The sequence below is a fragment of the Cervus canadensis genome, chromosome 21 (assembly GCF_019320065.1).
Source record: "Cervus canadensis isolate Bull #8, Minnesota chromosome 21, ASM1932006v1, whole genome shotgun sequence".
In the NCBI taxonomy this organism is placed as follows: Eukaryota; Metazoa; Chordata; class Mammalia; order Artiodactyla; family Cervidae; genus Cervus; species Cervus canadensis.
This window is the reverse complement of record NC_057406.1, coordinates 24,824,264-24,840,876: the sequence shown is the minus strand read 5'-3', so window position 1 is coordinate 24,840,876 and position 16,613 is coordinate 24,824,264. Positions and strand designations below refer to the sequence as shown.

Genomic DNA, 16,613 nt, shown 5'->3' with positions numbered 1-16,613 from the left:
TCAGTGGTTCAATATTCACTGAGTAAGCAGTGAGCATCATTATAAAAACATAAAGCTCCCCCAAAACAGAGTACAGTGTTCTGGGTTTCTTTGTCTGATTGTGTTTTTTTTTTCCTTCTTGGAAATACGGCGCTAACCAATGGAAATTGTGAGAAAAATGGAATGCATCATTTTTAAAGATGAGAGGCCATGGACTAACTCAACGATGAAATGGATAACTTAATAGATGGAAGAAAAGCTTGCCAAGAACATCACAAGAAGAAAATTTAATTGAGAAAACATTATAGTTAGCATCTGGGTACCATTAGCTGCTTTAATCCATTTCAATACATTATTAATAATTTCACATGCTGCTAAACACATAAAATCATTAAAAGGGTTTTCTCTTTGGTTTATTTCTTGAAAGCTAACTTTTAAAATTTTGTGTTAGGTAAACAGTAAAAAAGTCACTTACCAAGGATTAATATAAAATGCCAAAAGATAATCAGTCCAAAGACATGAGGGTAGCAGGGTTAAGAAAGCAAATATACTCCTACGCCTGTGAGCGTTGATAGATAACAGATGTAAAGATGAAAAAGTGGCAAGAGTTAGTAATACAAGCTGTGAACAGAGATCAGTAAATTACCGACTGGGATCAATTAAAATGACAAGCACCTTAATTACAGTTAAATATTATTCCATTCTCTGAAATTTAAACATGAGGGCTTAAATGCGATAATATTGCCCAAATCAGTTTTATTCACATGCAGCCTTATTGTAATCAGATATATTTCTTTCAATTTGGTTTGTGTCAATTAGCCTGCTATTAGGTGATTACATTTTGCATTCATTTAAATGAGGCTCTGAAATGCCTCATTAGTTACCTCCAGTCTTATTCTTGGATATTACCCTTGCAATGCTTAAGGCTATTTTAAGAAATCTATACCATCATTTGCTAGCTAACGGCAGCTTGTGTAAGGAATACAAATGGTTAGTTTGAGTATACTGATTCTGGTAAACAAGCTTTCAGAACACATTCTTATAAAGATGCACTGCTAGGTATGGCTTTCTATATTATTTAAAATATAAATGATTATAATATACCATTCCTCAAAATAATCCTTAAAACAAGGGTATGGCATGACATCCACATACCATTCATCCAACATATTACTATGTAGCTCACCGACTAATTTCTAGTTTCCAATCTTACTTACACTCCATGGAGTGGGAGCAAAATTACTTAGCTTCACGTTAATTCTAATGCAGACTTGATTTAAAAATGCCTGATTTGAGTCAAATTTCAGATATTTAAAACCTAGTAAGATAAAGCATTTATTGATGTAGATTTTAAAATATCCTTTGGTTGTATTTATAGTTATTCTGAGAATTAGGGAAAATGACTTTGTCAGTTTGTTACTTTAGTTATTACACATCTCCACTGAGATATGTATTCTCAGTTAGCCAGAAAATGTTAGCGTTGGCAACACTGTCTTTTGCCCAGAGCTGCACAAGAATTTTTCTCAATTTTATAGGAATGTCCTGAAATGAATTCTCGTCTGTTTCAGTTCTCCCATAACTGATCTCTCATAAAGTTTGTAAATTGTGACCAGTTGTGTAGTTAGTAAATATATTGATCTGAGTCACAAGTACAATGTTATCAGTTTCTAGATGGGCCCCTCATCACTACTCTGTGAATGGGTCTTTTTTAAGGGTGAGACAGGCAAGCAATGGGATTGCCCAGGTGGTGCTAGTGGTAAAGAATCCACCTGCCAACTAGAAGATGCAGGTTTGATCCCTGCGTTGGGGAAATCCCCTGGAGTAGGAAATGGCAACCCACTCCAGTACTCTTGCCTGGAAAATTCCATGGACAGAGAAGCCTGGCGGGCTACAGTTCATGGGGTTGCAAAGAGTCTGACACAACTGAGTGACTGAGCATAGGCAAGAAATGAATATCAGTGAGTCAGTCTCTTAATCTTGGAGAGAGTGCTAATAATATTTGAACAAACCTAGAAATGTCTTCTAACTTTTTACTATCAAGAGTTTATGGGTTACTCTTGATAGCTGGATGTATCATATTTGAATAGCAAAATTCCATTCAGGGTGAAATTTTAAAATAGCACAGCATATTGTCTTATTAAAAAGAATCCTATATCACCTAGAGTTTCAACTAAAGTGGTCTCAACTAGTTACCCGTTTAGCATTTACAGTTTAAATAAAGCACCCCCCTCATTAATTCTGAGAGTAAAATTTCTAGTATAACATATCTACTTCTTTCAGATTAAACATTTTTAGGGGGTTAGTAAAATAGAAAAAAAATCACCAAGGATTAACATGAAATGTATATCTTTAAAGGTATTTTGCATGGAGTTGCTTGTGAAAGAAACTAGAACATGCAAGCAGGGCTGGCTTCATATTAAATGGTTACTTAATTGGTAATTGTGTTGGGTATTCATTGCTGTGCATAGGATCATTAATTCATATGGATTACTGTTAGGAATAATGTCAACTGATTTAACTTCATGACAATGCTTTCTTAGTTCTCAGAATACCCGCTCCCTCCAAGTCCTTAATACTCAAGCATATAGAAATAACGAGGCTACCTTTCTCAGGGACACTTTGGTATTTATCTTCCTGTAAACCCAAGAGTTGAGAGCCCCGAACTGTATCCTTCTACTTGATTTTTCAACAGAAGTAGTGGCTCGGGCACTGAAGCTTGAGTTTTAAACAGAGATGCTGCTCTGTCTCTTGGCTACTTCCCTGGACTATCCTCTTCCATCTTCCGCCACACTTCCTCCATGACCCTCCTGCATTAACCCTTCATCAGCCCAGCTGTGGGCAACTCACACAACTGCTTCATTTCATTCCTTTGTGTAATATATCAGTACAGAGCTGACCACCTCATTTTCTCTCCTTCTTAGTTAAATTAAGCTTATATATGCTAATGTACTCTGTGAAGAAGTCATCTTCAAGTTCACCATCACTGAAATTATGAAAAGATAACCAAGCAAAACCATCTATTTCCAAATACAGCACGATCAAGTTTGGAGCACACACAGCATAGTCAAGCTACCTAGAGACTTGTTCCAAAACAGTACTCACCAGTTGTATGGGAGCTTCCCATCCCGCTCCAAGGACGCAAAATTGACAAAAGTTCCTGCTCCACACTCCCTGTTGGAAAAGAATCACAAAATCAAGATCAGCGTTTGACAGAGCACGTTTTACTTTGACATAAAAGAGTCTTTATGTCAAGGTAATAAGTTATCTTAAGGTAAAAAACCTTGATGTCATCTCAGAGGACAAGATGGCTGGGCAGCATCACTGATGCAATAAACATGAACTTGGGCAAACTCTGGGAGATGATGAGGGACAGGGAAGACCGGTGTGCTAGAGTCCATGGGGGCACAGAGAGAGACACAGCTGGGTTTCTGAAGAACAACAAAAAAGAGTCTTTAATAACTAACCATCAGAGCATTAACAATTAAAAAGTCAATATAAGTTGCTTGTATTCCGCATTTGGATATGATGCAAAATAGAAAGACAAAATTTTTCACAAGGGGGCACACACCCAAGTCAAGTTATTTGAAGCTGAAAAGATATGGTTCACAATCCTTACCAAAGTGCACTCACGATTGTAACACTAACTGTTGAATGAACTATAGTGGGTAGAATACTTTTATTATTATTATTATTATTTTTTTTACAAAACCTTCACTAGTAAGGTATAGAAATGCTCTTAGATAGACTAAAGGTTTTCCATTTTTAGCAACTATTCCTTGTTTTTATAGCATTTTGACTTCCTCTTTAGTAGATGGTGGATCAAACTGAACTGTTTTCTCCCTCCAAAACTTTCCTCTTATGTTGTTACACCCATATTATTCACCACTTGAGATAAGAGTGATACATACTGAAATGGATTGGCTTTTGCAGTCAGTAGAAAATATTGTTAAAGTTTTTTTTTTTCCAGAAGTGGAGGGAAAAGATAAACATAATTCTCATGCTTTCTCCGTCTTTTGGTTAACATGTGGAAATAACATAGCTCACTGGGGTGCATACATTTCATTTTTTTCTCTCTATAAAATTGATGGGCTTATTCAGAACTGAAGCAGAGATTATGACATTATTGGCACCATGTAATTACTTCAGTTATCCGTCTGTCCTCATTAGTGTTCTAAGAATAGCTTTCTTCCTTGAAAAGCACACTAACATATTATTATTTCATGTGGTATATATTATAAATTGGATATCATCAATTAATTTTCCTATATCAATTTCCTGTATATGGGATTTCTTTTACTCTCTAACTCAAGGGTTCTTAATCTAGGGTCCAAGGATAGAATTTATAGCTCTATGAACGTATGTGGGGAAAAAACACATCTTTATTTTCACAATTTATAACTGAAATGTAGCAATTGCTTCAAGTATTAAAGTATGCAACAAGCCCCAATGACACCATCAGCACTTGTGAGATTTGCTAATAGAAACTGAAGACTTTTTCTACAATAGACCTGCTGCGGGTATTAAAATATTGTTCATTGTCATCACTCTGATGAAATTTGAGAGTTCTTAAATTTCCTACTAAATATTGTTATCAACTGTGTTAATAAAGAAGCATACAACTCATCTGTTTTCTGAATACTTTGATTACCACATTTTCATATAATTATTTTCTTTTTTAATCTTATGTGTCTTATTTTATGCATTTAGTAGGAAAGCACTATTCTTGGAAGAGATCTACAGGCTTCATCAGATTGCCAGAGAGAACCATGTACAAAAAATATTAAGAATCTCTGCTCTGATGACAAGCTGGCTGAAGTAGAATTATTCCTCCTAAAAATTTGCCTCTTTGCATCACAAAGGATGCTCCTGCAACAATACCCTCATAAATACCCTTACTCCCATTTCTACTTCTGTACCAACCCCCCCTCACTATTACTATTAACAGCTAACATTTATTGCATGCTTCCTATGACACTACGCTATTGCTGCAGTATTGCTCCTGACTAATCTCTAATGCAGGGCTGTTATCATCTCTTTTTGATATATGCTCTTTCCCTTGCTTCTAGGCTACTATACTCTCCTAATTTTTCTTCCACTCCATAGGATGCCTCTTGTCAGCTTTGTTTTTGCCATTATCTTTCATTTTCTCTCTAAAAATCTTAGATTGTTTTGGTGCTTAATCCAGGGCCCTCTTTTCTAATTTACACTTCATTCCTGGACTACCTCCAGTCTATAGCTTTAATACCATTTATATGCTAAGAACTTCCAAACAGAAAGTACTTGAGGATGCTCTCTGATAAGAAATGCATCAGTGGTCAAAGGAATAGGGAATCCACAAAATCGTAAATCAAAAGGCTTTCCTAACAGCAAGAAAAATGAAACTGCCTGCAAATCTGTGTAATAGGAATAGAACTAACAGGGGGACTCGAAAGGACCTTTTCATAAACTCAACAAATATTTTCTGATAAAATAGCTTCAACGGAACTAATGAGGAAAGGGATTTCTTTTCTTCCTTGTGGTCTCCATGTATATTAACTCCTTTCATTTATCAGACTTAGTAGGGATAGATCTTTCTTTTATCCCAAAATATTGTGAAAGTGAAAGTGAAAATGTTAGTCGTTCAGTTGTGTCCAACCCTTTGTGATTCCACAGACTGTAGCCACCAGGCTTCTCTGTCCATGGAATTCTCCAGGCAATAATACTGGACTGGGTTGCTGTTCCCTTCTTCAGGGGATCTTCCCCACCCAGAGATGGAATCTGTATCTGTCGCATTCCAGGCAGATTCTTTACCATCTGAGCCACCAGGGAAGCCCAAAATATGTTTGGAAGTATCCAAATACAATGAATGGACCCCAATACATGGGCTACTTAAAATGATAAGATTGACAGTAAGAGGCCTGACTTTGTGTAAACAAACAATCCTTTGCTTTACTATTTCAATGGTAATGTTTTCTAAAACTATATTGAAAAGTCTACTTAGAAAACAAAAAATAGAAATAGGCATTAAAAACTAAAAGTAAACTCACCCCTGTACAATTTAGGTGTGTAAATGCCATTGTTGTGTTGTTTAGTCACTAAATTGTGTCTGATTCTTTCGTGACCCCATGGACTGTAGTCTGCCAGGCTCTTCTGTCCGTGGATTTTTCCAGGCAAGAAAACTGGAGTGGGTTGACATTTCCTTCTCCAGGGGAATCTTCCTGACCCAGGGACCGAGCCCATGTCTCCTGCATTGGCAAGCGTGTTCTTTACCACTGAGCCAGCAGGGAAGCCTTTGTGTAAAAGCTACACGTACATGGTAAACCTGCTAATCACTCAATCGTGTCTGACTCTTTGGGACCTCATGGACTATAGCTCATCATGCTCCTCTGTCCATACAATTCTCCAGGCAAGAATACTGGAGTAGGTTGCCATTCTCTTCTCCAGAGGATAAGCCCAACCCAGGGATCGAACCCAGGTCTCCTGCATTGCAGGCAGATCTTTCCCTTCGGAGCCACCAGAGAAGCCCACATGATAGAGAAAAATATTCTAAAGCCTGTGGGTAAAAATTGAGCAAAATGCAACTTACCTTGCCATCTGCAGATGCTTTCTCCTAAGAATGATAAGAGTAACAAGCAGCAGTCCAATTAACAGTGTGCTGAGGATGGCCAGCACGGAGATGACCACCACGTTGGGATTCATCTCTGTAACTAAAGATAAAAGCCACGCATCTTCAATGGAGCTTCCATGACATGGAAACTAACAGCACCGTTCATCATATCCCATCTAATCTAGAGACGAACAGACTCATGACCACAGCAACAACAGCAAAAATGACATTTCTCCGAGTCAATGATGGTTTCTTGCTGGTCAACTCTTACTTAGTAGAACAGATTGACAGTGTTTGGGTGGGTGCAAGAACTGAGTCCACTTCAAAGGCCCACGTTCAGGATATTCTTATTAAAGGAAACCGTGAAATGTATAGAACACCTGTGCCATGATTCAAGTTCATTTGAAAACAAAAATGCTAGAAGTCATTATCATGTATCACCACTGTTTAACATTTTCAAAAGCTTAGAGAGAGGTAGGCTCTTATTTTATGTCCATGGCTTTCAAGTCAGAAAGCACAACTGTGTATTTCCCTCACATAATAATGTATATGAAAAAGGCATTAGCACCCTGCCATCTGCTGCAGCACTTAATGCATCACTAGCAGCAGGCTTTCTGGTGATCTGTAACCATATGTTTGGAGGTTTTTCTATCTGCATAACTCAAGAGATTAAATTTATTAATACATTTAGGGCCTTTAAGAGCAGGGCTTGTATCTCTTTCATACACATACTCCTATGATCCATCCTTTAGTGCACTTACACATTGCCTAATTTACATACTACCCAGAAGATCAGGATGTTAAAGGTGTGAATATACATCACAGATTTTTGTAAAGCTCTTAAAAGCAGATCAGAGGAAAAGAGGAGACACCATCCTCGGCACTGATCATAACATCACGGTACTGGCCAACCCGCACAGTCCCTGAGGCTTTGGGCATTTGCCGCTTCCCATGTGGGCCAGATTGGCTCCACTGTATAGACAGAAGTATTAGAACAGGAAGAATGTTAGACTCATAGAAGAGATTGTTCAAGTTCGCTTGACTACTACCTTCCATTTGGGGAAGCTCTGATATCAGTCTTTCCTGGCCTCATTTTCCTCAGTTGCAAATACATTTAATAATATCACCTGTTTCACTGGGTTGCTATACAGATGACAGAGAATCATGAACATTAAAGTATTTTTAGAAAATGGAAAAGGGTGTTGAAATGAGAGACCATTAGTACGCTTTTCAGGTCCATTTTTGCTCTTTCTTTTGAAAAAGCAGAAACTAAAAACAGAAAAAAAAAAGTTTCTTCTAGTGGTCACTGGATATAGTGGCTAAACATGATTAATGCCTACATACGTAAATGAAAATGAACCCATTAAAGGTGTAATGTGATGGTAAGAGTATCTTTATTACAGGCAGCTTCAGGGAGGGTCTTAGATGACAGAATTAGACTTAAGCAGAGGAGTAAGAAAAATAATATAACTCAGGAAAAGAAAAAGGAAACAACATTCTACTGAACCTTTCGTTAATTTCTAATTTCCCCAATTATGCATTCCACTTGACTGGAAATTTTTGGCTTTGGCCCAGTAATTTAGGTTCACCATTATTGAATCAGTGAGAATGCAAGGTCAGGACTACAACAGATGCACCTGAGTTGCTTACAGTGCTGTGGGTACCACTGAAGAGGGTGATGGGGACGATGAAGTTGACGATGAAAACAACTAGCATTTAGACAGCATGTACTAGAGCTTTAGGTACTTGATTTCTAAGCCTCAAAACATGTCAACAGGTACATATTATCACTCCAGCTTTACAGATGAAAAAACAAAGCTTCAGAATAGTAATTATCGTTCCCTAAATCACATAACCAGTAAGCACAGTTTGGGATTGGAATTAAAGTTTCCCTGAACTCAGAGCTTGAAACTTTTCAGGGAAATGTGAGTTTTCTTTTTTAAAAAGATGAATCATACATATTTAAAAGGAAAAATTAAGGCAAATCAGGAAAGGAAGAATTTCCAAAGATACCAGATTTCACTGGTGCCTGGACTTACCCATTGTCGAGATTGCTATGAATGTAGGGACACTGGGGCTGTCATGGCTAAAGCTAGTGACACTACAGTTGTAGGCAGTGGCAGGAAGGAGGCTGGAGATGGTCACGACATGAGAGGAAACAGCAATTGGTTCCTGGAGGTGCAGAAGAGAAGGTAAATGTTATGTTTTATGCATCTAGTCTGGCTTTTAAATTACTTTTCATAATTGAGTAGGGAACATGTGGACAGAGTAGAAAAATTGAAAAAACAAAAAAGGAAGCAATGAAAAATGTTTCCCTCTTCTGGCACTTCCCATTTACCCAATTGCCTTCCATGGAAGCAGCCACTGTTGTAAGGTAGTTTTTTTTTTCTTCTTTCCATCTGTATTTTATGGATGTATAAACATATAAGAATACAGTGATAACATAGTTTATGCATCATTCTACTTATTTTTATTTTGGTTATCAATATACTTTGGCACTCTTTCCACACCAGTACAGATAAAGCTATTTCACTTTAAGGGCTCCATAGAAATCCATTGAAAGAACATATTTTATTTAGCCAGTCCTCTATTAACAAATGTTTAAGTGATCTGATTTTTTTGTTTTTATAAACAATTCAACAGTTTCACAATTAATGGGAACATATGCATATGTACACACACTCATTTTATATATGCATGTACGTATATATGTATATATATACACAAGGGCTTCCCCGGTGGCTCAGTGGTAAAGAATCCGCCTGCCAAGCAGGAGACATGAGTTAGATCCCTGTGTTTGGAAGATCCTCCAGAGAAGGAAATGGCAACACACTCTAGTAGTCTTGCCTGGAAGTCCCATGGACAGAGGACTCTGATGGGCTATAGTCCATGGGGTTGCAGAAGAGTGACTTAATGACTAAACAACAACAATATATACATATATACATTCATACACAAAACCTGTGAATATATTTATGTGTATATGTAAATGTATGAATACTCATACATATACAACACTCATATTCTTAGGAGTTGAACCGTTGGGTCAAAAAGTTATATCTTTTTAATTTTGAAAGGTATAGACAAATGATCTCCCATAGATATTTCCCAAGGGTCCCACCTACTGTCAGGGCATGACAATACCCATTTCCCTACAATTGTTTTTACACAAGTTGTATACAATTTGCAAACTTTTTGAACTTTTCCCATTTTATTAGTGGAAACTGTCCCTCATTGTAGTTTTATTTTGCATTTCTTTCACCATGAGTGAGCTTGATCATCTTTTTATATGTTTAAGAGCCTTCTATGTTTATTTTCTATGAAACAGCTGTTTTGGGTTGCTGATCTTTATCTTTTTTATTTGTAGTAGATCTTTGAAAATTGGGCTTCCCTTGTGGCTCAGCTGGTAAAGAATCTGACTGCAATGCGGGAGACCTGGGTTCGATCCCTGGGTTGGGAAGATCCCCTGGAGAAATGAAAGCCTACCCACTCCAGTGTTCTGGCCTAGAGAATTCCAAAGACTGTATAGTCCATGGGGAAGAGTTGGACACAACTGAATGACTTTCACTTTTATATATTAAGAGCACTATCCCTTTTGTCTACATTCTCTGCTTTTAAATAGCATCCACCAAAGGCATCAAGACACTGTGTCCTCCAAAATGTTTAATGTTAACTTATTCTTAAGTAAAAGTTGTTAATTTGGTGGGCCAATGGCCATCCACTGACAAGTACAACTGTACAATATGAAAAGATGAGCCAGCATAATATCCTTTTTCAAAACAAGGGTCAGAAACACCTCTACCTAAAGAGATGAGTGCCATCAGCAAGGATTTCACACTCCTACTTCTTTCACTATCCTATAAAAGAATGCTTCCGGGAAAAGATTTTTGCTAACAGGACTCAGTTGTATAAAGTAGCTGCCTGATCATCATTTTCTTAAAGGAAGACATTACTGTAGTTGCAGAGAATTAGATTCACTACTGGCAGAGCAGCTTTTTTCCAAAAGGATTCTTGGGATCCAAAGGATTCAGCTGTTCAGTACAAATCAAAATGAGATAATGTTTGTAGACCAGACTATCAAAAGGGGAGAGAAATCAAAGCAAATTATCTTTAACACTCAGTATAAAAAGATTCATACTGCTAGAAATCCTTTTTTCTTTTCAATCTCATGAGCTGCATTATTTAAAAAGCATCAATTATTTATGTTCATAGCATTCATCTTTGCACTGTATTTTGTGACATGCCTCAAAAATTTGTCCTTTTTATTCCATGTCTGACTGTAATATAGTTTTGTCTTGTGGTTTTGTTACCCCAAGGCTCATCTGTCTCCTTCCATTCAATTTAACCTGGTGGATAACTCAGTATTCATCTTATCTGTTATTTGTGACTCTAAATCTTTAACACTCACCTATCTCAGCCTTCATTTTCCCAAATAAAATTATCCTCCTTCAGTTCAGTTCAGTTGCTCAGTCGTGTCCGACTCTTTGCGACCCTATGAACCGCAGCACGCCAGGCCTCCCTGTCCATCACCAACTCCCCAGAGTTTACTCAAACTCATGTTCATCGAGTCGGTGATGCCATCCTCCTTACTGATATCTTTTAAATTCTCTTAGTAATATGGGTCTCACTTCTGGCACTTATACTTCATTTTAATTATTTCTACTCTAGTCTAATATCCACAATTAAATGAAAAAATAATTGAAGGTATTGATTATACCAGGCTTCCCAGGTAGCTCAGCTGGTAAAAAATTGCCTGCAGTGCGGAGACCTCTATTCAATTCCTAGGCTGGGAAGTTCCTTTGGAGAAGGAATAGGTTACCCACTCCAGTGTTCTTGGGCTTTCCTGGTGGTCAGATGGTAAAGAACCTACCTGTAATGCGGGAGACCTGGGTTCAATCCCTGGGTCAGGAAGATCCCCCGGAGGAGGGCATGACAACCCACTCCAGTCTTCTTGCCTGGAGAATCCCCATGGACAGAGGAGTCTGAGGCCTACAGTCCATGAGGTCAAAGAGTCGGACATGCCTGAGCGACTAAGCGCAGCAAAGCACCTTGATTATACCAGGGCTTCCCTGGTGGCTCAGTGTTAACGGACCTGCCTGCCAATGCAGGAGACCCGTGTTTTATCCCTGGGTTGGGAAGATCCCCTGGAGGAGGGCTTGGCAACCCCCTCCACTATTCTTGCCTGGGAAATCCCATGGACAGAGGAGACTGGTGGGCTAAAGTGGGGTCGTAAAAGAGTCAGATACAACTTAGTGACTAAACAACAACAATATTGATTCTAACATTTGTGTCCCATACAATGTCTGCCACATAAATGCCAATTAGTTCACATTTGTTAAATTATATTTTATACCGCAGTGTGTTTTTATACCTTACATCAATTTAATGGCCAACAGACAACCACCTCAATTTAACTCTCCAGCATGACCTGGAGTGGCTAAAAACTGGAGACAGGAGACTGATCCAAAGGTGAAAATAAACTCTGTGATTTGGCAAGTTAATTATAACATATTTGGGGCCCATTCTAAGAATAATTTTCAATTTCTATCACTGGAACACAAAACCACACATGCAGAGTTCTCCTTTTGTATCATTCAAAAAAAGATTTTCACTTTGCTCACATAATGAGCCTTAATCAAAATTAACTCAGAAAAGGAAAATCCGAACATACGGTACCTGGAGTTTTGCTTCCTGACTGGAGCCAACTTGCTGGCAGAAGACTTCGAAGAAATCAGCGACTCCCTCTTCCACCCACAGCAAAGTCACCGAGGTCTGGGTTTTATTCACTGCAAAGAGGGACTTTGGAGGAGCTGGTTCTGAGCAAAGATAAGTTTTAAAACATTAATTTCATCTAATGTATCCTTCCTTCATTAATCAGAAGGATAAAGTAGGGGGAAAAAAATCCAAACCCAGGTAGTCAAAAGCACCCTACAGATTTTTTATTGCTTTGTGAAATATGTCCTTTCACAAAGACTGTCGTCTAACTTGGAAGGCAGAAGTTTTTTTGCCTTTTTATCCTCTTTCATTTTATACTTCTCTTTTTGGGACACTTCTGTTTTTTTACTTCAGCTTTATTATAGCCATAATCTATTAATAGTCTTTGCTGCAACTACAATGGAATTATCACTGCCCATAGGTACAGAACTTTCTGGGTGACAAGTTGGTACTGAAAAGACGGAAAAATGAAAGTGATGTGCTCCCTTCTAATGGAGACATCCAGTTTGGTGTCAAGGCCAAAAACCCGCCTTCCTTTCTAGAGAGATTATTTGGAATCATTTAGTCAGAGGAATGGCTTCTTGAAAATTTAGACAAAATTAAGAGGGGTAAAGCTAAAGAGATAACACAATTTTTTAAAGAAAAAGATTGATTGAAGAGGAGTTGATTATTGATAAAATTTTAGAGGACTGATTTTTTTATCTTATTCATTTAAGCAATCTTTTTAAAATGTATTTATTTTTAATTGGAGGATAATTGCTTTAAAATGTTGTGTTGGCTTCTGCCATACATCAACATGAATCGGCCATAGGTATACATATGTTTCCTCTCTCTTGAACCTCCTTCCCACCTCCCACCCCATCCCATCCCTCTGGGTTATCACAGAGCACAGGGCTGAGCTGCCTCTATTAAGCAGCAACTTCCCATTAGCTATCTATTTTACATATGGTTATGTGTATAGTTCAGTGCTAGTCTCTCAGTTTTCCCCTGATAGCTCAGTTGGTAAAGAATCCTCCTGCAATACAGGGGACCCCAGTTCTGTTTCTGGGTCAGAAAGATCCCCTGGAGAAGGGAAAGGCTACCCACTCCAGTACTCCGGCCTGGAGAATTCCTTGGACTGTATATAGTCCAAGAGTTGGACATGACTGAGCGACTTTCACTTCATCACTTCTGGTTCCCGCTGTGTCCGTAAGTCTGTTCTCTATAGACATTTAATCTTTTTATAAAAATAGTTTCCTTTATTTATTTAGGCTGTGCTGGGTCTTCAGTGTGGCGCATGGAGAGTGCTTGGCCTTCAGTAGTTTGGTACGTGGGCCTCGTTGCCTCATGGCATATGGAATCCTCCCAGACCAGGGATTGAATCTGTGTCCCCTGCACTGGCAGGCAGACTCTCAACCACTGAACCATCATGGAATTCCCTAGACATTTAATCTTGATCAATAAAGTAATCCACTAGTTAAGCAAACCATTCTGTTTGTGCCCTTTCATATACTTTTCCAGTAATTGAGTCATTGGGCTTGCTGGCTTGATACCAGATGCCCATCTGTTCCCCAGTTCTGGGTGTTGGTCTGCTGTCTTGTTCACCCACTGCTGAACCTCTCCTGGTCCTCTGCCTATGCCCCTCGTCTCTGAGCATTGCCTTTCTCTCAAGTTCCTCCAATACATAGAATGCTATGCCTGAATCCAAGTTCTCAAGCCACGTCCCTCCTACCTGCTTGTTTGGAAATGTCTAGCTGTCAGGTTCACGTAGTGGGCATACTCTGCCCATTAGCATGACAGACATGACAGGCAAATATCTGCACTGTTTACCTGTCACTTGAATTTCTTTTCATTCTCTGTCCCACCCTCCCAAGTCTGTTCTAAGGCTCCTGGCATTTAGTGGGGCTTGAAAAAGCCCTAGAGGGCATTTTACTCTGAGAAATGATATGTCTTTGTGGAGGAAGGTCTGGACCTTCTTTCTGGAATATCATCATCATGTCCAGAACCAAGAAGTTTGTCAGAATCCTTCTTGATGTGACCTACTGCAGTAGAGTAAGTTTGTGTCCAACTGTAAAAGAATAATTTTTCCTTTCCAGAGGCAACCTAACAAGGCTGGGCAGAAGAGTTGAAGGAATAAAGTGATGAGTTGGTCTTGGGCAAGCATAATTCACAATAGATGTCAGGACCCCTTTCTCGTTCGCCATGAATCATTTACTCCTCTAAACATTGTACCGTCTCACTTCCCCTCTGATGAAGAGTGTTGATGAAACACAGAGGTTTACTTCCACTTCTTATGTCCTTCATAATTGTCACTGCTATTTGGATTATGAGTCAGAGACCAAATCCTCCAATGATTCTGACTTCTGTAGAACCTGAAAGGTTGGAAGCAAGTGTGAGGTTGTCTGAGGCAGAAACGGGTGATTTGTTAGGTTGAGCCTGGGTTATGTCTCTTTAAAGATGCTCACTACAGAATTGCTCCTCAGAGTGAGTTTCTTAGACAGTGATTAGAACACCTCAAATATCTCTATATTTTTTCCTATTGGGTTGATAAATTCAGTTCGGCTATCTGATATGAATCAGCTCCTGTGGCTTAATGGATAAGGCATTGGCCCCTTAAGCCTGGGACTATGGGTTTGAGTCCCACCTGGGGAAGAAGGAATTGTATTTTGGGCTTCCCTAATAGCTCAGTTGGTAAAGAATCTACCTGCAAGGCAGGAGATCCCAGTTTGATTTCTGGGTCAGGAAGATCCCCTGGAGAAGGGATAGGCCACCCACTCCAATATTCTTGGGCTTCCCTTGTATCATCTGATATGAACATTGTCCAGATCCTAATCTCCAAATCTGATTGATTTCCCATCTGTGTTTACTCAAGTATCTCACTATTAACCCCAAATTCCATAAGGTTAAAATGGAACATGGAGTCCTTGCCTATCCACAAATCAATTCTGCTTTCCACCTCTCCCTGCTACTCTCATCAACAACATCATTTCCTTTGTCTGAGCTGACAGTTTTGAGGCTTTCCTCTTCCTTTTTTGCACTACTTTTTAATACTTCCTTTCATCTCTTCCTTTTGTTTATTTCTTTTATTATATTGCATACCCAGGCTTTTGCCATCACACTTAGCAATCATTACAACAGCCCTTTACTCCTTTTCCCTGCCTCTTACTTGATCCTTTGTTTTGTCAATGATAGTTTAAATTGTTTAAAAACACCACTTCACTCTGGTTAGATTCTATCTGTACAATAATTTACTCTGATCAATTTCAAATGTGTCAAATCCAAATACAGTAAGTTCCCTACATATTAATCTTTAGGCTGCAAACTTTCAAAGATGCAAATGCGTTCACATGTTCAATTATGTTGTTAGTGCATATGTCTGGCAATACATCGTCACATGTGTGATCCTCTACAAGTGCTTTTGCGTACTAAGTGTAGAGTACTGTATAGAGTACAGTGGTATAGTATCTTTATAGATAGAACTGAATCCAACAAGGAACCAGAACCTGGGCCATCAAAAACAGGTGTGAGTGAAATTTCAACTTGCCCTCTGTCTCCTATTGCTAACGATTCTTCAGCTCCACCATCTCCCATCTCCCACCTCCTCTCCTTCTCCAGCCAGTAACTCTTCCTGCCTGTATTATCAACCTACTACAGTATAGTACTGTATAGCTGAATGTGTTAGTTGGGTACCTAGGCTAACTTTGTTGAACTTACAAACATGCTCTTGGAATGGAACTCATTGTATGTAGGGAGCTTACTGTATGCTAAGTTAAAGATCCTACATACTTTAGCCACCTGCTACCCGTCACCACCATCTTTCCCACACAGACATTCTGTCCTCGTAAAGCCAGTCTTCTTGCTGACCATTACACAGGCATTACTCTCTCTCAACTCATGTATTTCTCAATCCTCAGTGTGTTCTTTCTGCTCTTCTGATCATCTTAAAGAAAAAGTCTTACCTTCTCCTTCAAGCCTTATCTGATGACTGTCTCTTGAGGCTCTGTCCCTTCTCTGACCTTCTCTCACCCTGAACTGAGTGAAGTCCTGATTCCACTCTGTCCTTTAAGAATTGCAGTCTTGTGTAATGAATTATTTTGTCTTCATTTTGAACTAGCCACGTGTAGGGATGCAATAAATCTTACCTATTGACAGATTTAAAACCTAAGTCAAGATTCATTAACCAGAGGTGTTAGGATTCAAGCATCAAGTAAGATCAGACATGTCGGCATTGAATTTTGACATTCTCTGCTTTTGTAAGGTGATTATATTTGTAAAAAGTCATCAGCTCTCGGTGGCAGAGTGAAAGACTGTTGTGAATTAGAAGTATTTTCAGTGACCAAAGAAATAAGAGATA

At 38.7% G+C, this 16,613-nt stretch overlaps 1 protein-coding gene across 3 annotated transcripts in view; it reads right to left on the bottom strand.

Annotated features, from left to right (window-relative positions):
- PTPRO (protein tyrosine phosphatase receptor type O) overlaps positions 1-16,613 on the bottom strand; it is a 263,411-nt gene that overhangs the window by 47,680 nt on the left and 199,118 nt on the right. For 2 of the 3 annotated variants that reach the window (XM_043440848.1, XM_043440849.1), the window contains exons 13-17: positions 12,242-12,381; positions 8,605-8,737; positions 6,545-6,665; positions 3,082-3,150; positions 455-538 (exon numbers count right to left, since the gene is read on the bottom strand). In XM_043440848.1, coding sequence (XP_043296783.1) covers positions 455-538; positions 3,082-3,150; positions 6,545-6,665; positions 8,605-8,737; positions 12,242-12,381 — 547 coding nt within the window. The remainder of the gene's footprint in view (positions 1-454; positions 539-3,081; positions 3,151-6,544; positions 6,666-8,604; positions 8,738-12,241; positions 12,382-16,613) is intronic. The other variant, XM_043440850.1, reaches the window with a different exon arrangement.